This window comes from Beta vulgaris, chromosome 2, assembly GCF_026745355.1.
Source record: "Beta vulgaris subsp. vulgaris cultivar EL10 chromosome 2, EL10.2, whole genome shotgun sequence".
In the NCBI taxonomy this organism is placed as follows: domain Eukaryota; kingdom Viridiplantae; phylum Streptophyta; class Magnoliopsida; order Caryophyllales; family Amaranthaceae; genus Beta; species Beta vulgaris.
This window is the reverse complement of record NC_079203.1, coordinates 44,875,648-44,897,842: the sequence shown is the minus strand read 5'-3', so window position 1 is coordinate 44,897,842 and position 22,195 is coordinate 44,875,648. Positions and strand designations below refer to the sequence as shown.

Genomic DNA, 22,195 nt, shown 5'->3' with positions numbered 1-22,195 from the left:
GTAGCCCCGCCGAGCCTGAAAGCACCACCAGCCCGGACCATGATCCCCGGCTGGCATTTCGAACAACTTGTACATATGCCGCCAAAGGGTAAGGGTCGGCTTGACACCGATGATGTCACAGATCACCTGAACCGCTAAGATGCCGCCCCAAGATTTGGGGGAGCTGACCCAAGCACAAGTTGTAGGCGTTCAGAATGTCTTTCTCAAATTGGGTCAGCGGGAATCTTAAGCCTAGTTCCATTGCCTTATAATAAAAGCCGTGCATCCGGGCGGTGGAGACAAGATGGTATGGCTCGCATCGGGTCGGACCAACAGATAGGGGTCCTTTATTTGAAACTTTGCTGCTTGGCCTCGGGCATCCTCCATTAAGGCCTTTATTAAGAGGAAGTGAAATTTTGCTCCCGGACCCTTTGGGGTCGATCTCAGGATACGCAGCCGACCGGATGTAGAAGCTTCGCCTTCTTCTCCCGGCATAGCTACCCTAACTACACCATCAGACAAATATTTGTCTAAGTAACTCCTCGAAGAAGGATAGGCCAGGGACACCTCCCAGGGTAGGGGGATGGCACCCTCGGCCTCCTCCTCCTCGGCTTGCGAAGGAGTACTCGGGAGGGAAAGCGCCTCAGGCACAGCCGAGGGATCCGGGCAACTTATTAAAGTTGACACCAATACCATTCCCATACCCCTCACTTCCTCGGCTAAATTATAAGGAGGTGAGGGAGGGGGTGTCACTGACTCGGACGAGCTCCCCATTATTTATCAACAGAAGGGGGTCGGCCGATTTTATTAAAAGAAAGAGAAGAAAAACTTAGCAGAAAAAACAAAACAAGGCGTACCTGGTCGGACGAAGAAGATGGAGCCCGGACTTAGAGAGAGAAAATCTCTAAAGTAGAGAGAGAGAGAGCAGAAAACTCAAATTTAGAGAGAGAGAGAGAATTGTAAAGTGACAAAAATCTCTCCCCTCTCTCCTACTTATAGGCAGAATCCTCGGTCTCCGTGTCCCGCGTCACACTTGGACCGGGCTGTGCTTCCACCTTAATGGGCCTCCCAATGCCCAAAACTGTTCAAAAGACACAACTCCCGGAATATCAATCGTCACAAAACATAAATGCCAGAAGTTGAATCGCCACCATGTTTTCAAGCACCCCAATAATCCACCGTTGCCACGTGGCATTTGGGTTCCAAGAAGCTATTAAGTTCACCAGCTCAAATTGCCAGTTCATCAGCTCAAGGTTACCCACTCGGTCACCTCAGCCAGTGGTCCAAAACCTTAGGCACCGGCTCGGACAAGCATGGGGCTCATTGGCCCCTCATCCGAGCCGCGTCCAACTAGCTCGGCCCAGGAGGCACTCCTCCTTGGTTGAGTAAGTCTCCTAAGTCCCAGATTGACTTAGCGAGAGCAGGCACCGGCTCGGACAAGCATGGGGCTCATTGGCCCCTCATCCGAGCCGCGTCCAACTAGCTCGGCCCAGGAGGCACTCCTCCTTGGTTGAGTAAGTCTCCTAAGTCCCAGATTGACTTAGCGAGAGCAGGCACCGGCTCGGACAAGCATGGGGCTCATTGGCCCCTCATCCGAGCCGCGTCCAACTAGCTCGGCCCAGGAGGCACTCCTCCTTGGTTGAGTAAGTCTCCTAAGTCCCAGATTGACTTAGCGAGAGCAGGCACCGGCTCGGACAAGCATGGGGCTCATTGGCCCCTCATCCGAGCCGCGTCCAACCTAGCTCGGCCCAAGGAGGCACTCCTCCTTGGTTGAGTAAGTCTCCTAAGTCCCAGATTGACTTAGCGAGAGCAGGCACCGGCTCGGACAAGCATGGGGCTCATTGGCCCCTCATCCGAGCCGCGTCCAACCAGCTCGGCCCAGGAGGCACTCCTCCTTGGTTGAGTAAGTCTCCTAAGTCCCAGATTGACTTAGCGAGAGCAGGCACCGGCTCGGACAAGCATGGGGCTCATTGGCCCCTCATCCGAGCCGCGTCCAACCAGCTCGGCTTAAGGAGGCACTCCTCCTTGGTCGAGTGAGCTTCCAAGTCCAATTGACTTAGCGAAGGGATACCGGCTCGGACAAGCATGGGGCTCATTGGCCCCGGTCCGAGCCGTAAACTACACCACTTCCATATCTCTTACGAGACTGGTCGGCACTGCCACCCCTCTCCTCGAGGAGACCGGGTCGGCACATGCCACCCTCTCTCCAGAGACCGGGTCGGCACATGCCACCCTCTCTCCTCGAGAGACCGGGTCGGCACATGCCACCCTCTCCTTGAGGGACCGGGTCGGCACATGCCACCTTCTCTCCAGAGACGGGTCGGCACATGCCACCCCTCTCCTTGAGGAGACCGGGTCGGCACATGCCACCCTCTCCTTGAGGAGACCGGGTCGGCACATGCCACCCCTCTCCTTGAGGACCGGGTCGGCAAACCACCCTTCTCCTTGGAGACCGGGTCGGCACTAGCCACCCCTCTCCTTGAGGAGACTGGGTCGGCACGTGCCCTCCTTTTTTGCCTAAAAAGCAGATCAGCCTGGGTTCAAAATCGTCTAGGTTCCGCCACGAACGGGAGACACTTCAGCAAGGCATCGATGTTTCCCATTCCTGGCGTGGGGCTAATTGTTTGGGCTTATTTCCTGGGTTAGGCCTGCCAGGGATAATTAAGCCCAATAAGGGCCTTAAACCTCTAGAGGGCCCCACCTGTGATGGTGCATCCCAGCTGTCAGTGCCCCCAGCTGGCCTACAGTTGGGATATCCTCAGCACTATAAATACTCAACCCCTCATCAATGAGAAGGTATTGAATTCTCACCTACAAACCAGAGCATCTCTCTCTAGACTTTATCTCTCTAAGCTTGATCACTGACTTGAGCGTCGGAGAGGCGATCCCGGAACAACCCCCGGGGCAGTCTAACCGTTACTTTTGCAGGATTCCGGCGTACGAACTTTGGACTCAGGACATTCGAATCTGACCCGGTACTCCCTAAGCAAAGGAACCAGAGCCCTTAATTTCTAGACAGAAACACTTATTTTTATCCATTTTACCTGATCGAACTTATCTTATCTATTATGAGCTCTTTTTTTTTTTTTTTACTTTTTCCTAATTTTTAGAACTTTCTAAAATTTTCAAAACTGTCTTAATTTTCACTTTTGAAACTTATCTTGATTTTTCCCAAGATAAGTAAATGTAAGTTGAAAAGAGAGCATAACTCTATACCATTTAATACAAGAACTTTTGAATATGAGTAGCACTGGTTTCACAAATTGCTTTTCATCAATATTGTTAAGTTGTACTATAAATCAAAGTCTCAATATTATAAGATGTAGTTTGGTGGTTGGATTATCACTTACAGACTGTGGAGTCAAAGGTTTGTGATCAATTAATTACAAACTCTTTTCTTAATTTTTTGAGTAATAAAAGAGTTTGATATGCATTTGACAAGAGGGGAGACGTGATTCTTAGGTGTATAATTCTTGGAGTTTGAATTGGCGTCTCATAGTGAGATGTCAAAATGACATCTCAAAAGGGTACCAAGGTAATTTTATAAGATGGAGGTACCAAAATAAGTATAGGTTGATACCAAAGCTTAGGCAAATTGGTAACAAAATGGATTCACCATGATACCTCTTGTAGCCTATAAATCAATGGCTATAGACGGGATACGTGGCCTCATCACAGCCTTACAGGTGGCACTCTTTTTGCTGTTGTAAAGTACATGGACTAGAAGCTTATAGGGGGTAAAGTACATTTATTTTTCTGAATAAAGAGAGGTGTACTAAGCCCTTCTTATGACCCAATCTATACCTAAGCCCAGTAAACACAAAAAACACCTTTATATGGGTGATATGTACTCTCCAATCAGTGATTGCCACATGTCATAGCATTATTGTTTAGCCAATCAGATGCTCCCAAATTAGGGTGACATCAAGGTACAACAGTCATTTCAGACACTATAAATAGTCCTTGAAATCAGGGGAAAAGTACGTTTTTCAGAGCATAGTACTGTTATTCTGCCATAAATACTCTCTATGCTCTCTCTCTCTAAAAAAGTTCTTTTTCCACTCCTGATACCTGACTTAAGTTTCGGAGGGGGAAATACCACCCAAACCTCTAGGGTGGGTCCCTTTTTGCAGGTTTGAAGGCGGAGCTCAGTTCGGGATTTGAGTCCTGACATTGTTGCACAAGTCTCCTATTGTTGAACCTACTGTTGGGGATAGTAGTATTTATTTACGAGTCTAACACTAGGTAACAATACCTATACCAAAGTAACTCTTACTTGGTACTAAAGCATTACCCCCTTCGTCTTTTTTTAGTTCCTATATTTTTATCATTTAAATCTGTCTCTTTATAATTGCTATATTTCTCCTTATTTTAAAAAATGGTAAAAAAAACCTCACCCACTTCCCCCTATTAAGCCCAACTAATAGATCCAACCCCACCTAACCCTATTTACTGCCCCAACCCCCTCTTAAATACCCCAACCCCCCATAAGCCGTACTATATCTCCATCCAAAACCCTAATGACTCATCCCCTTCAGATCTCTTTCTCTCTCTGACGCTTCTTCTTACTCTCTGAAATTCACTTTTCTCTCTCCTTTTCTTCCTAAAATTGATAGATCAAGATTTTTTTAGTTGTAAACTCTCAAAAAAAACCCTAGATTAATTATCCTTGCAATGCGATTTTTGTGAAACAAATTTTTTAGTTTTTTCAGTTCTTTTAAACTTTGAGTCCCCTATTCTTGTTGTGTTTCCATGGATGATTTAACCCCCATTTTGAAGAAAGGCCCTTTGACTTGCTTGACGATGAGTTCGATTGTGAATCAAAAGAAGTTAGGGTTGGAAATAATCAGTTTTATCTGGGTAACTTTTGTTGGTCTTGCGGTGTCTCTTCAATCAAACCACCAGATTTGGTGTTTTCTCGTCCAAAAACGGAACAAAAGCTGAAAAAAAAATTGAAGATCCCCCCTAAAGGGTTCGAATTATGGCGATCTTATCTCACGTGGTTCAAAAACCATTAATTTTGAATGTCTTTTATAATTCTTTTATAGGAGATCGGTCCACTCCTTAACTTAATCCTCTTTTTATTTTTGTCTGAATTACTTGTGACTTACGTTTGGAAGCATAATATTTGTTAGCATTTAGTTTGCATGTCTAGGGTTATTGATGTTTACGCTTTTATTTTAAGTTAATTCAGTTTGATTTACTTTGATTTTGGTGGATATCACTTGATTTATGTTGATATTTGATGATTTATGTTAATATTTGTTGATTTATGTTGATTTCAGTGGAGTTCACTTGATTTAAGTTCGTTTATGTTGATTTATGTTGATTTTCCTTCGTTTATGTTGATTTATGTTCATATTAGTTGAGTTGGGATGATTTAAGTTGATTTGGAGTGAATTTAGATGATTTTATGGATCTGACTTGATTTATATGGATATTTGTTCATGTTTTTGTTCATTTCAGTGGATCTCACATGCTTTATGTTGATTTATGTTTAAGTTTGTTGACTACACTTGATTCATGTGGATTTATGTTGAATTTAGTGGATTTTTGTTAACTTGACTTGATCTTAGGGTACTTATGTTTAATTTTGTTCACTACACTTGATTTATGTGGACTTATGTTCATATTTGTGGATTTTTGTTAACTTCACATGATTTTAGTTGACTTATGTATTATTTTGGTCGGCGACTACGTTTGAGTTAGGTTCATTTATATTCTTTTTATTCTTGTTTGTCCTATTAAGTTACTGATTTAAGTTGATTAAGGTTCATCTATGGTACTATACACTGAATTAGAACTGATTTATGTTGATTTAAGTTCATTGGTGTTGATTTATGGTGATTTCACATGATTTTAGTTGATTTTTGTAAATTTTACTTGATTCTAGTTAATTTATGTTGATTTATGTTGACTAAATTTTATTTAGGTCGATTTAAGTTTATTTATGGTGCTAACCTGTTTATTTTAGTTGCATTTGGTTGATTACAATTTATTTTAATTCATTTAGGTTGCTTTGAGTTGATATAAATTAACTTTTAGGGTTTTCGGTTGGTTCATGTTATTTGATTTAAGTCCATTTCATGTTTCAAGCTCTTCTTCTCGAATGAACTGAATAAATTGTGCTGCACAATTTAATCAATTCAGTCGGGAAGAAGAGGCTTGAAGTTAGTTGATTTAAGTTCATTGATGTTGCTGATGTTGTTCATTTTAATTGTTTTGCGCTTGTTTGTGGATGATTTGACTTCATTTCAGTTTTCTTGTAAGTTCATTCATGTTTGCTGATTGTACGTGTAAGTTGATTATGATTTATGATACTGATCTTAGTTGATTTCACATTTGCATCCCTAGAGCCATAATATTAGCCCTAACACTTGTCCTCTTCCTTAATGAAATAGCCATTAAGTGTGATGGATCCAATTAAATCTTCTTTCTTCCAACTCTGCTTGTCCTCTTGTTATTGACATCAATGTTTGTGTTGTTGTGGATTTGTTGTTCAACACTTTTTGGACTGTCCACCTTGAAGTGTTGAAATCTGATGCAATCTTCTTCAATGTTCCACATGGTAACTTATAGCCATGTTCATTTCTTTGCACAAGTTATTGTAACTTGTCTGCCACATTACATGGCCTCTCATTGAATTGTCTATAACATGGCTCTTTCTCTTCTGTGCAACTTTTGGTTGTTGTTATTATTGCTCATCTTCTGATCAAGAATATGTCCATTGAAACTCTATGCCTACATCTGAAGCATCACTTAACCATTTTTGCACTAATTCTTCATCTTCATTCACTTGCTATTCATTGAAGATGTTTTAATTTCTTCATGTGGGAATTCATCAAGTGGCAGAGAATTCAAATCTGAGACCTCTCTATCTGGAATTGGATCGTTAAGATCAATAGTGGGATGACTTGTTCTCTTGGTTGAGCAGTTGATGTTGCAGCTGTGGAAGTTTTATCAGTAGAACTGTATAGGGGAGCCGTAGCATTGCTATGGATGCCAGACAAGTTCAGGCTGAGAAATTTTCAACAACTTATGCAATGAAAACTTAAGAAAAAAAGGTAAGCTCAATCACTCAATGATGTCAAGCTGAGAGTGATACCACCCTAAACCCCCACCCCCCTTACAATAGTTGATTGTGTTTTTCTCTACTTCATGAAGTTGGATTGATGAAATATGGAAGAAAAGTGAAATGAGGCCTCTGAAATGGTTGATGTGTGTGCTTATAAAATTACTGTGCTGGTGACTTGTGTAAATTTTGGGGCGAAAACTTGAATTTCCCTATTTGACATTCAATTTTAGTTTGGATAATTTTTTTTTGGGGGGGGGGATTTCAACTCCTGCTGTAATTTTTTACTTTTGCCTTCCATGAAAATTTTCGAGATTTGTAATCCCTGTTGACAATTGTTGTAACTTGGTTCCATGAATTTTTTGGAGGAAAACCTAAATACATGTTGAAATTATAAAGCCATTGAAATCTTGTTTTGGAGCAAAAGTGAATAAGTAGTCCCCTTTAATTCCCATAAAAAAAACCGCCAGTTAAAAAAAAAGTGGGCCAAGTCCCTTTTTCCTACCAAAATTATTAACTTAAGTAAACTTTCTTACTTTACATTTATACTCTCTTTGCACAGTGGGCCCCACCATTTTCCTTGATCGTTGTGAAGAAGTATATGTAACGACTAAAAAAAGACAGAGGGAGTAGTTTGGTACCAAAGTTTTCAGTGAGCTTTGGTATCTTCAACTTATCTATTTACTTTGATACTCCTATGAGATGCCATTTTAGAATAAGTTAGCAACACTATCTACAATGCTTGCCCATCTGATTTACTGATTGATAGTGTCATGTTGTAGCACTAGTATAAATATCATGAAACAACATAAGACCACTACTATAGCTGAGTGAATTTTCAATAGCTTCCTGTCCAAAAATAAGATGGAAGGACAAACAAGATTGTATGAAGCAGCACTGAAGGGAGATGTGGATTCCTTGATCAACTTATTACAAGAAGATCCATTCATCCTCGATCTATGCATGGAAAAATCAAGCTGTTTCATGCAGTCCCCATTACATGTAGCAGCCAAGATGGGACACAAAGAGATTATTGAAACTATTCTTGAAAGAAAATCTAATATGATTTTTGCAGATGATGAAGATGGGAGGACTCTAATTCATGTTGCAGCCATGAATGGTCACACACAAGTGCTTGAAATGCTTCATCGTGCGAACCCTCACGCAACTCGAGTGCGGACCAATCGTGGTGAAACTGCTTTACATTTGTGCGTCAAGCATAATCAAGCTGGAGCTCTGCAGCTTATGTTACATCATTCAGATGATGAGCTGCTTAACTCCAAAGACGATGATGGCAATACTGTCTTGCACCTTGCAGTCATTGGTCAACAACGTCAGGTAAGTTGTTCTCTCTTTTATCTTTTATTTTTTTTTAAGTGGCTAATATCTTTTAGAGGCAGGACTCAAGATTTGACATCAAATCCTAATCAACTAAAGTTGAAATTTTTTACTATTATATGAATTCTAAAATTTTTGCGATTCATGTATTATTTTTGATGGGGTAAAATTAAATCATATGTCATCAAATATGATATTAAATTACTCCCTCTATTTCTTTTTGCTGTTTCTATTTTAACTTACATATTTGTCAATGCACATTTTTTACCTTAAATATCTTTCATTGTATATTAGTAAAAATTATAATAATTAAATATTAATAAAGTACTCATGGAGACGAATCAAATAAGACCCTACATTATTATATTATTCTTATCATATGTTGAAAATAATTTTAGAAGATTCTGTTCAATTGTGAATAGTAACAAGATTCTAAAAAAGAAGAACAAAAGAGAATGGAAGGAGTATTATGACTTTTTCTTTTACCTTAGTCCTTAGCTTATTTATCTTTACCCCTTACCACTTATATCCATATTACTGTTTTTGACTTTACCATTGTTGACCCTTTTAGTTTAATTTGTGATGCGTAGGAATTCTCCCGGCCTCTTTCTCCCCCTCCCCATCGGACACCACCCTTCCCCTCACCCCTCCTCCTCCCCCCTCACCTCCACCCCACCCCACCCAACCCACCCCACCCCAAAAAATCACCCCATCTCGTACCTTGGAAATCACCCTCTTCCTGTGACGGAGGCAGGATTCTTAAAGTGCAGGGACAAAATACGGACGTCGAGCATTTCGAAATTGTTTTTAAGAAAAAAACACTACAACACAAATTGTTTAATACTTAACGTTTTAAGTCCAAAATTCCAAAATGCTTAGAGTCTTACAATCCAAAGAGAAATTAAGGAGATTCATTTTGAGGTGTCTCACTATGAGTGGGTGAAGAGCAAGATGTTTCTTGGAATTTCATTCTTTCAAACATAAATTATCCAAGATCGGATTGTTTCCCCTTAGCCTTGGACTTGTTTGAATCAGGTGAATGTGAATCACTAGACATTTTCTAATTAAATTGATAAACATGAATTAATTACATTATCAAACCAAACTAGTCAATTATAAATCAACTCATATTTACAATTTCCAAATTAGATATTACAAACTAAATAAACCTAAAACATGAATCAACAAATCAACTCAATAATTCATGACCAACAACAAATCAATTCAACTAATTCAAGCATTCAACCATAATCACAACCAAACAATGATAAAAATAAAAATTTACAAGTCAATTTACTCTACAATCAATAAATATTACCTCAAAAAAAATTGAAACTTCGGGTTTAGGAAAAAAATGACTTATTGAGTCACTAGTGACTGGCGTCTGGACAGCTGGGCTGGCAGCGTACATCCGACGACTCGTGGGTGGGTTCCTCATATTATGTTCTTCCTTCGTTTGAATCATATCTCACTTTGGTTGGGTTCTTCACTTTATCTCCTTCCTTCGTTCCTCACTTTTTACGGCGACTCATAGCTCACTTTTCAACGATTCGTTGCTCGTGGCAGGGAGTTAGCGTTTCAAACTTTATCTCCTTCCTTGGTTTCTCGATTTTCACTTTTCGTTTTTCAAAGGCTTTGTCTGTTATTCTGTTTTTCGTTTTTTTAAACCGTGAAATTATTTTTTAAAAGTAAAGGAAATCTATCCCTATGTCCTCCCAGTTGGCTTTGCCTCTGCCCCCTTCACTCCGCTGCCAACCCTAGAAACCAGCCTTACCCAAAAGCCCCAACCACCATCCTTCGAATTGATTTATGATGGTAGTGTTAATTAATTTATAATTTTCTATGATGATATAATTTTTTTATAATGGTAATTTATTGATTGATTTTCATATAGTTTAATAGTTAGTTCATATGTGTTAATTTATTTGTATTAAATAATGAATATAGGAAACGATGAGTGATACACCTAGATTAAAAAAATCAAAGACAATGGAAAAACAACCCGATCTTCGACAATTTATGTTTAAGAAAATGAAATTTCAAGATAATTCATGTTCTTCAGCGCCACCGGTAGATAGTGGTATTCCATCATGACCCTGCGATTTTGAAATCTTGACTCTGTCACTGTTCGAAACCTCGAATCAGCCACCACCCTAGCCACCCCCACTTGCAATCACCATCCTAGCCCAGCCACCCTCGAAACCCGGTGGTGGTTGTGTATTGTGAAAGGGAAGGAGGAGAAAAAAAATGTATTTATTTGTTCTTTTATTTATATTAAAATTAAAAAACGACTAATGAAATAGAGACATGTGTCAAAGTACCTAGATTACCGGCAATTTTGACTTACTTTAGGAAAAGTAGGTTTAAAGATTGATAATATTATAAATAATCCAAATGTTGTAATATTTTGAGAGAACTGCTCAAAGTTTATATTATTTGATTTAAATTTTCATAGACATATTGATATTACTTGACATGGGGGCAGATGGTAGAAATGTTGCTTGGACGCCCAAAGATGGAAAAGAACGAAGTAAATAATAATGGGTTAACAGCTTTGGACAGTCACATGTGCATTCTTGTAAAAGAAAGAAGAGATGGATATTACGATATAGAGGAGCTTTTGGAAAATGCCAAAGCATTACGTGCAAAAGATGCACTGAAAAGAAAAGAAAGAACTAAATGGTTGGACAACCAAAGTAACGCCCTAATGGTAGTTGCATCCTTGATAGCAACCATGGCTTTCCAATTCGGGACTACTAATCCTCCTGGTGGTTTTTGGCAAGAAGACAAACTTCTTAAAGAAACTAGTGACACCAAAACTTATGAACATCTAGCAGGTACTCCAGTACTATATGATCAATTCAAAAAGCAGTTTTCTCGTGTAATGGTGTTGAACACAATAGCGTTTGTTTCATCTCTTAGTGTCATCCTTCTACTAATAAGCGGTCTACCTTATAGCCGAATTTTTATGGCGGTTTTGAGGATAACAATGTGGATTGCAGTTTCCGCGACGACGGCGACTTATGCAATGTCATTGGCAATGACTCTGGTGCCTGATGGTACTGATCCAAGGAAAGAAAGAAAGCCTGATAAATTTATCATTTGTGTTTGGTTAAGTATCACCGTGATATTGCTAATTGGACATGCTCTTTACTTCCTAGTCAAGCTCATCAGGAGGAAACCAACCTTACCCTCAAAGATCCTCAGGAAACTTGGCTTCCCAGTTCAAGCAAGTACCACATAATCAAGACTGGTGTTATTTTCTTCCGTATGCTTTACTATATATGTAATTCTGTATCTACGTTATGTAGTTTTGTGTTCTATTTTAACACTTCTTTTACTTGTCTTCTCTCCAACTTAACGAGTTAGGAGGGGGGATATATAATAATGTCATAGTGGACATATCAAACTAGTTAGCTGAGTGGGTGAATTTGCCCATGTTATATATGATTATGAATAAGGGAGTGTCATCAGTCTGTAATAGTTAAGCCTAACAAAAGAAATGATAGATCCATGTATTATTAGTTTGTATCATTTACCGTATACAAATTAATAATTTATAATACCTATCTTAGTCCTTTAAAAATAATAACAATTAGTAAAAGAGTAAGAAAGGATCGATCCCACGAGAAGTATTAAAATTCCTAACTCTCAAAGCTTAACTAAAACAAAAATAAACTATTATGCACATAAAGAATATAATAACAACTAATATATACATTATTTACATAGAATGGGGGGTTTGGAATCAAGCTAGAGTACCTAATAATCTAAATCAAATAACTAATAACAAATGTAAATATGTACAAGTGACAAACAAGCAAGCCAACATAACGGTTCGATCATAGATTAATTAGATAATTAACAATTGTTTAATACTTATAATCTAGTTCCCTTTAGTACTCGACTTAGCAATTAAGTTGGTGAATTATCGCCGCGATCAATTCTTGTCTTGCTCACTAGAAAACTAGATCTTACTAAGACAAATACAACCCTAACAAACTTGTTTTATTAGACCAATTCATATACTTAGTAAAATTAAGGTGAGCCGCTCACTCTAATTATATTAAGACGTTAACTCTAAATAACCATTAAACACCGTGCCTAATGACTACTTAGCATAATTTAATTACTCTCTATTTGTAACCGTGCGCACAATCACAAGTAAAGAGATTAAATTTATATTAAAAACACAATAATATGAATTGAATAATTAATAAATCAACTATTGTGAACTAAAAGTATAAGAACATCAAAACAACTGAAAACTATATCTAAAATTAAGAAGTCATGAATACAAGAACAATTAAAAACTAATTAATTGAAAGTAAGAAGGGAAAAACTCATAGATTGGAGTTCCGCCGACGCAGCCGCTGCCTTCGATTTCACCCACAAAGAACGATCGTCCACCTTCATAGGCCTTCAACGCCAAAGTCATCAATCGAACTTGGACCATCTTCACTGTCTCACAAAACCCTTACATTGTGGATACTTGTGTGTCCTCTTGCGGTAGACATTAGGGGTTTTTATACCCAATTGAGAAATCCCGCGAACTATGATCAATTTTAGGGAAGTTGCTTGTAGAGAAGAAAGAAACAATTGGATTTCCCCATATTCTCTACATTAGACCCGTGATTTTGCTATCCATCAGATCTCGAAAATTGAGGAAACAAATTCATCCTCTTGTGCTCTGTTCGTGGAAGAGATAAATAGGAAAGTTTCCTATTTCTTTGGCACCGCACATCTGCTCGTGAAGGTGAGAAGAAATGTTAAGGGAGGCAACTTTCTTTTCTCATCTTTATTTTACAATTGCTTCCCACGTATAGTGGGTTCTCCTTAATGTCCTTGCTTTGCTTTGCTTCTTTCTTTTGTTCTTTGTTGTCTTTTTAAACAAAAGAAAGTTGTAAATCACCTATAATAAGATTAACACACAATTTAAGCTATTATTTAATAAAATATAATATAAACATAAATAACCCACTTATTAATAAAAGTCAATAAAAGTTATTAAATAACACAAAGAAGACAAATATAAAACTAATTTTAGGGGCCAAAAATATAGAAATATATGCACTTATCAAATTCCCCCACACTTAGCTTTTGATCGCCCTCGATCAAAATATTACTAATAGACAACTACATGCAATTTAATACTAAATGCAAGACTAATATACCACCTCAATTTTCTTTATTGGAAATAACTAAATTAAATAAGTACAAGATAAGAAACTAAATCATTTAAAGTTAGTCATGAAAACAGTGAGAAAATATTAGTGGGGATGCTATAGTCTCATTTGAACTTTTCAAACTATTAAAACTCATAATACTTCATGAAAAATGGTTCTTTTCACAACTCAAAAATAGCTAGCATGAATTCACACTTTTGTGTGCATTGAGTTCAATAAATAGACCCTCACAAGTATAAATTAATCACTCAACTCTCATGTGTTTAGGGTTATATGATATTCACTCAAACCTACAACCAAGTCGACTCAAAATGAAGTATATTTCTTTAAACTTGTCTATCGACTCAGTTCTCAACTTGGATGGTGACAAGATACATATATAAAGAACAAAAGGTCTTTTAACAGGTTGTAACATGGCTAAGGTTTAAAGGGTAGGGATAATATTTAGGAATGTGGAGTTAAAAAGAAGCCAAGCTAAAGGGAGCAAAAATACATGACTTGAGATGTTTCAGTCACAACAAGCTCCTTTTATACATTGAACATCATACTCCAAGTCTCCAACTACATTAATTTCTTTTATATCACCTCATCCTCAACCACAAATAATAATGCAATTGCAACAATTTCACATATAATTCATAGCCTTTTCACCAATATATAATCTTCAAACACTTTTTTTTTATTCTTCTGTTTTTCTTCTCAAATAATTTTTTTTTCAATGTCATAATCCATGTTTTGTTTCTTCCCTTTTTCTTTAGGCAATATTTTTTTCACGATAACAAAAACTTACAATACAAACTCATCTTAATAACTCCCCTTAGCTAGGCTTGGGTATAATATGTAGGAGGTTTTTGTAATGTATGATTATTAAAGAAATAAGGATTTTAAGGCTCAAAAAGGGCTAAACAAAGGGAAATATTATATGAAAGAAAAATCTCTGGAGCTAAAATATATATGGAAAGAGTGCCTAAATCATTTCTTCATAGCATTTATCACAAATGTTTCAAAGAGTACCAAGTCAAGTTCAAGAGCCATATTTCATTGAGGATATCACACAAGAAAGAAAATAATGAGACTGATGTCGATGTGTCAGTCTAATAGGCTCAAAAGCTCACAAGGTTTTGGTCTATCTATCTAGCCAGCTTATTAAAGAGAAGTAAGATAGTTTCTTTTTCAATTGTATTATAAATCTCTCAAGTCTGACCATCCTCTTACCAATCACATAGGCATTCCCAAAATCTTTGTTTTAAAATAATTTTTTTTTGTTTGGTTGAAAACAAGTTAGATTAGAGTTTCTTATTAATTTTTACTAATAGGTATTCCTTATAAAATTAAGAGGTGGAAATCCTAAATTAAATGCAACGATACTAAAACTAATGCAAACAAAAGCACATATTTTTTTTTAGTATATGAGAAAATAAAAATGCTACAGAAAATTTGGCAACACTACTTCCTCATAAAAACAGGATATATCTTAATTTTTTTTTTCATAACTTAAAGTCGTGGATACTAGAACCTGTATTCATCATATAATGTTGAAACCCATTGAAACTCCACTTGTGAGTGTCCCACATTGGAGAAAGAGGAGAGAATAAACCACTTTATAAGATGAGGAGTTACTCCTCCTATCACCAATTGGTTTTAGGAGGAACCTCCTAACTTGTAAGTGGACTAAACTCTCCTCCTCCTTATTGGGTTACCCAGGCCCATTTTCATATAATCTGAAAAATTAACATGGTATCAGAGCCCGGGTTGTGGGTCTCTTCTAAACTGGGCCTCTAATCAAGCAACTAGGTAAAGGTTTACCTCGAAAGGATGTCCAGCTCCTAAGAGGATTATTTATGATTACCTTTCCAGTTAGCTCTAAATTCTAAAGACACTCACATTTGAGGGGGTGTGTTGAAACCCATTAAATGCCCACTTGTGAGTGTCCCGCATTGGAGAAAGAGGAGAGAATAAACCACTTTATAAGATTAGGAGTTACTCCTCCTATCACCAATTGGTTTTAGGATGAAACCTTCTAGCTTGTAAGTGGGCTAAACTCTCCGCCTCCTTATTGGGTTACCCAGGCCCATTTTCATACAATCTGAAAATTAACATGGTATCAGAGCCCGGGTTGTGGGTCTCGTCTAAACTGGATATTTGATCGCTACTGGATTATTACTCTGACCTTTCCAGTTAGCTCTGAATTTCTAAGGACACTCACAAGTGAGGGGGTGTTTTGAAACCCATTGAAAGTCCACTTGTGAGTGTCCCACATTGGAGAAAGAGGAAAGAATAAACCACTTTATAAGATGAGGAGTTACTCCTCCTATCACTAATTGGTTTTAGGATGGAACCTCCTAACTTGTAAGTGGGCTAAACTCTCCTCCTCCTTATTGGGTTACCCAGGCCCATTTTCATATAATCTAAAAAATTAACATATAAAATTATAAATCATATAATGCCACCACAAAACACGATTCATTCTCATGTTTTTGCTAATTCACCAAATTTCTAGCTCAAAATTGAAAAATTTCACCATTTGTCTCCCCCACACTTAAACTGATCAATGTCCTCATTGATAGAAAGGAAATTATATGAGGAAGGAAGAACTTAGCTGGTTAAGTGGTGGTTCTCGGAGCATGTGATAGCTCCTATTTCCGTTGTGTTACTATCAATCTCATTCAATGTAGATCGTAAGTGCAGACAATGAAGCAAAAGTGCAGAACATAACACTTTCCAAGAGAAGGCTGCAGATTGAACCATTGCGAAACTTCAAATAACATCACTTAACAATAGCATATATATAATTTTAGCTTCATCAAATGTATCAACATAATCTACACAATGAGTGAAACACAAATAATAGTAACTGTTAAGTTCTTTAACGCTTTTATGCTTGACAGAGGTTGCTACATAAGTGAATATATGCAGAATAAGTGCAGATTAAACTGAACGTATTATTGCTAAAACCACATAATTCTTTTAACTAGTTCCCAAAAAGAAAAGAGAAAATGAGTACACAAGTCAAACAACACCCTCTATAACTGTTATTAAAGTTGAAAATATAAGTGAAATAAAATCCACAAGACAAAATGCCAACTCAACTTGTTCAGATATAAGTTATATTTCTTATCTAGCGTCCATTAGCGGACTCGTACATGAAATTTTAAGATAATTTTCTAGAACTCGTGCTGACTTTCTAAGAAGTATTTACAGAGTCTATCAATAAATTTATTTATTTTGTTCTCATTAAGGTTGTAAACTACCTTGCAATAACACGCCCTCGGAAAACTTTTTTATTTATGCTAGAATAAGAAGTTGATGGCTCCTGACAATTTTCAGAAACAAAGAGTCTTATTCAACCATTTAAAATAAAAATTGTAGGAAAATTTAATAACACTAATCATTTTTATGGAACTTTTCTTCCCATAATATCTCAATTCTCAACTACTAATTACTATGAACTAATTTCAATTATGGAGATTACCTTTCCAAAATGATTCCATTTAACTGATAAGTGCTTTTTTAACCAGTTAACTTTCTCCTTCCCCTCCCTCGCCTCCTTTCGTGTTTGAGTTGGTATCTTGAATGTTACATTTTCTAATTCAATGGATAGCTTAAGGGCCATCATCTTAAGGTAAGAAATGGATTAGAAAAAAATTAAAAACAAAGAGAATCCTAATACATCTTTAAAATGAGATTCTAACCTCCGTAATTGAGATTAAAATGGAATAATCTATAAGTTTTTTTTTATTAGGAAATTAAGTCAGCCTAAGGGCTGACCCCTACAAGGCTACTAGCCTGTAGGAAACACCAACACATTGGCTGGCGAACCCCTGACCTCAAGGGTCAAGGGGGAGCGCTCTACCCACTTGAGCTAACTCCTATCCTTATGGAATAATCTATAGATAAAATTGGAGAAATTCATGTTTAGATAATTGTATTGAGTCAACTTAGCCGTCCTTTTCCCTCTAGTATATAATAACACACCTACCTAGAATAACATCTACACGATTAGGGGCCTAGTGCAACAAGTGACCCGATCAAAATCACATCATATTATCTCTAATAAATTCACAAACTTACGACCTTTCAGAATGTATACTTCCAATACTTAATTATCAGTATCCATCAAATTTTCAATTTATCGCTAGTCCAATGCGATAAAAAAAGGCTAAAGTTGCTTTTTATTGAATTTTCGTGCTGAACATTGACTATGAATGTGATTTAAATGTTTCAAAGATGAAACTGATCACTTGACTATATAATTCCTTGTTTATTTCTCACAATTCTAGCATTTGTCTTTCCATAAAATATAACGAGATGGAATCACAAACAGAGAGACTTCAGCTGCTAACAACACGGTTATATGATGCAGCACTTCTAGGAGACGTACCATCTTTACATGAATTGCTCCGGGATGATCCCCTCATCCTCGATCGATGCATCATCGAGAAATCGTATCGTTTCGTGCAGTCCCCGTTGCATGTAGCCACCAACCATGGGTACTTGGAGTTTATAAAAGAGATTTTACGCCACAAACCAGAGCTAGCAGAGGAGCTTGATCAATCAAAAAGATGGTCACCCCTACATATGGCCTCAGCAAAAGGGCATTTGGAGATATTGAATGCGTTGCTCGAAATAAATCCTACCATGTGCTTTGTGCGCGATCTAGATGGAAGGAACGTGATTCATGTTGCAGCTGTATATGGTCAAATTCAAGTGCTTGGAATGCTTCTTAGAGCTACGCCACAAGCAGCTCGAGAGCGGACTACTGATGGCGAAACTGTTTTACACTTGTGCGTGAAACATAGTCAGTCCGAGGCTCTTGTGTTCTTGGTTCGAACTATGGGTGATGCTCAGCTGCTTAACTCCAAGGATAGTGATGGTAATACCATCTTACACCTAGCAGTGGCCGCAAAACATTACGAGGTACTACCTCCGTTTCTTTTTAGGGGTCGTTTGGTTCAAAATAAGGAATGGAAAGGGAATGGAATGGGATGAAAGGATGGAATGGAAATGGAATGTGTTACTTTAGACACTTGTTTGTTTTGATGTAGGAATAGAATCATTGGCCTAATGACTCCCTTACTTTTTGTTTCCTATGGTGTGAGGAGGGTTTCAAGATGGGGGAATCAAAATTGGGCTAGTAAGGGAGTGAAAAAAATGGATAACCCAACCAAACATAAAATAAGGGAGTGTGTTATCTCAATCCGTTTCCAAGCCTAAAATATTTCCAACCAAACGGACCCTTAATTGTTACACTTACACTTTTCACGCATGTCAATGTAAAACTTTGATGATATATATCTCTAGTTTTGTATTTGTAAAAATTATAAAAAGTACATATTAATAAAATACATACGAAAACGAATCTAACAAAACCCCACATGAATATATTTTTATTCACGTATAAATCACAAATGATGGTCAAAGTGCAATTTGTGAATAGTGTAAAATGTCAAAGTGTAACAATTAAAAAGAAACGGAGGTAGTATAAGATTATAAACCAACACCCAATTTATGATCATTTTTAGTTACATTTGTAGAAATCTTGCTTATTATCGAAACCAATACGTATTCCATTTAAGAATCAAGGTTGACTGGTTGGAGGCGAAGGGTTTGATTCTTGCCCCCTTGCAAAATGGGATCCGCAATCCCCCCACTTGTGCAAGAGATTTCATCTTATCTTATATATATATATATATATATATATATATATATATATATATATATATATATATATATATATATATATATATATATATATATATATATATATATATAAAATACGTATTTCATTTATGAAAGAGAAAAAAAACTTGATCTATGTTTTTTAATTAAGAAGCTGAGTGAAATTTTGCATTTTAATTTTAAAGTCAAACATAATAAATTCTATAATTTTTTGTAACTATAAAGACATAGACAACTTTTTTTTATCTTTACTATTATTATGATAATAACATTCTCTTACCGAATTCAATTGAAATTGTTATTTTTATCCCCAATTCCTTGAGCTTTTTAAAACAACTTATCATGCCACAACTGACGTACCTTTTACAGTTTCGTACTAGACGATGAAATTATAAAAAGCTAATAAAATCAATTATGAAATTTTTGAATAATATATTTGATAATTGTAACTAACATGGGACATCTATCGCTCCGGGAAAAAATACTAATTGAACATAATGAACAAAACATAGAACATAATATGTTTAGTTTAAGACCACATATTTAAACCTAGACTTGAACTGCTTGCATTGTGAAATTATGACTTGCTTGTTTCAAAATTTGATATCTAATCCATTTATAATGATATCTCCATGTGGATGTCAATCAGTTTAGTTGGAAACTTTGAGCGAAAATGATACCTCATGACTTGGAGTTGAATATCATACAAATATTGCTCCCATGACCACCTAGAATTATACATCATCCAAAAGAAAAATTAGTAATACTTTATTCCCTAATGAGATGACTAAAGAAGGGAGTATTTTATGTTTGATACAAGAATTACTTCATATCAATAATAAGTCGTAATCAGCAATATTATTGTTTTAAACAGTACTCAAGACTCAAAAAAACTTTGTTTATAGAAAAATTAATTAGTAATTGCATAGGAGAAGAATAAGGTTTTTTTGGACCGGGAGAGAAAAATTAGGTTAGCGAATCAACAAACATCAACTTCGATTTGTGATGCCAAGTTTATTAAGTATTTGAATTTGTAAAATTTTGTTCAAGGAAAGTTATTGTTCGATCTGAAAATCCAGCTTTTTTTTACGGGTAATCCCAGCTTTGATATGCAAAGATTAAATCATTATTTGTACAATTTCGGTGAAGGCCAGTGTAGGCTTTTGTCTATTTCGTCAAAATGAGATGGATAAATTCATACTCTTACACAATTATTGCTTATGACATTTATCTAATTAGAAGAAGACTTATTCAAACATATATCAAACAAATCCTAAAGAATCCAAATATTCCAACCTTAGAAAACACCTCCATAGAACTCAACACCTTGGAGAAAAAGACTATCGTATGTTACTTGCAACTAGCATGTTGCTGCAACAATTGTACAACTCAAAGAATCTGGTATGCCCCTAACAAATATGTACTTATTAGATAATAAAAAGATAGAATAGTCTGTAACTAGTCATAGGCCTGTATAAAACACTATATATATTGAATGTCGGGTTAACATACTCAAGGTTAACACAATTATTCTCCATACTTGTATAGTACTAGCTCAGGACATTTATGTCGTTTTCTCTTATGGTATGTCCCTACTCCCTAACACAGATTATTGTTTGGCAACTTACAAGTAAGAAATGCAACAATAAGGTCTTACGTTAATTTTGCACTTTAACTATATGTGTAGACCATAAAGTTCTTACTCAAGGACAAGAGGATGGACAAAAACAAAATCAACACCAATGGCTTAACTGCAATGGACACTTGCATCCAGACCAAGAAAGATGGTCATGATGGGGGAATTTGGCTAGCCTTAAGGCGCGCCAAAGTGTCAAAAGCAAAAGTTTTACAAAAACCCAGAAAAAGAAGCCGCGATTGGTTGGAGAAACAACGTACTGCTCTTATGGTGGTGTCGTCATTAATAGCCACTATGGCATTCCAAGCCGGAATCAACCCTCCTGGAGGTGTATGGCAAGATAACAACAATGGCCATATAGCAGGTACTTCAATAATGGCTAATGTTGAAGGAGGACAACTTAACCATAAAATATATGATGTGTTTCTCATCTCCAACACCATAGGACTGGTCTCATCACTAACTGTCATAATTCTTCTCATAAGCGGACTTCCTTGTGTGAGACTCATCATGGGAATGTTAATGGTAATTATGTGGATCGCGGTAACAGCAACAACAATGACATACGTAGTCTCAGTTTACTTCCTTGTGTTCTTCAATCAAGACCTGTTATCCTCTCCAAAGGACCTGGCTTCCGCCAAAACCAAAAATCCTGTTTTATCAACTATAATTCTCGTATGTGGTGTTTGGATAATTTTGTTAGCACTACTCGTAATTGGGCATGTCCTTCGCCTCTTCACTAAACTGATCAAGCAAACAATACGCCTGGTGATACAAGGAATCAGAAGTACCTACACAAAGACTAGAAACTACCCACCAGTTTAAAGATCCAATTTGATTTCAAGAGGTTTCTCATTGACACTTGATTTGACATGCAATGTTTGGTATTTCACCGGCCAGTAACTAGTAAGATAGATTAACAATTGAATTTATGGTTGGTTTTCCCAATCATAATTCAAAGGCAGATCTATTAGAATTTATAAAACCCATAGACTACAGACAATAATGGGCATTAATGTTGTTTTTATTCTGCCTCCATGTTCTTTTTGACATGCAATGTTTGGTATTCTGCTCCTGGCTAAGGTTATTTTTATATACCTTTATGTTCTTGTAACATACTAATACTATGTTCTTGTACTGTATGTTGCTTTTATCAATGAAGATGTCATTTGTTGTTTTATTCCAAGTTGTATATTATGTGCTTACAGGATTATGATCCACGTTATGCTCCTATGTGTAGGCTCTAATTTGTGAACGCAAATGGGGGTGAAGACAGAGCATGCGCCAATGAGCTATTGATAAGTT

The 22,195-nt window shown here is 36.9% G+C and overlaps 1 protein-coding gene across 1 annotated transcript; it reads left to right on the top strand.

Annotated features, from left to right (window-relative positions):
• Positions 1-7,765: 7,765 nt before the first annotated feature.
• On the top strand, positions 7,766-21,980 carry LOC104885597 (uncharacterized). Its single transcript, XM_010670265.4, has 4 exons — positions 7,766-8,389; positions 10,875-11,630; positions 17,845-18,492; positions 20,942-21,980. Exons 1-4 carry the CDS (start codon positions 7,916-7,918, stop codon positions 21,713-21,715), a joined length of 2,652 nt encoding a protein of 883 aa, XP_010668567.3. The 5' UTR covers positions 7,766-7,915; the 3' UTR covers positions 21,716-21,980.
• The last annotated feature ends 215 nt before the right edge of the window (positions 21,981-22,195 follow it).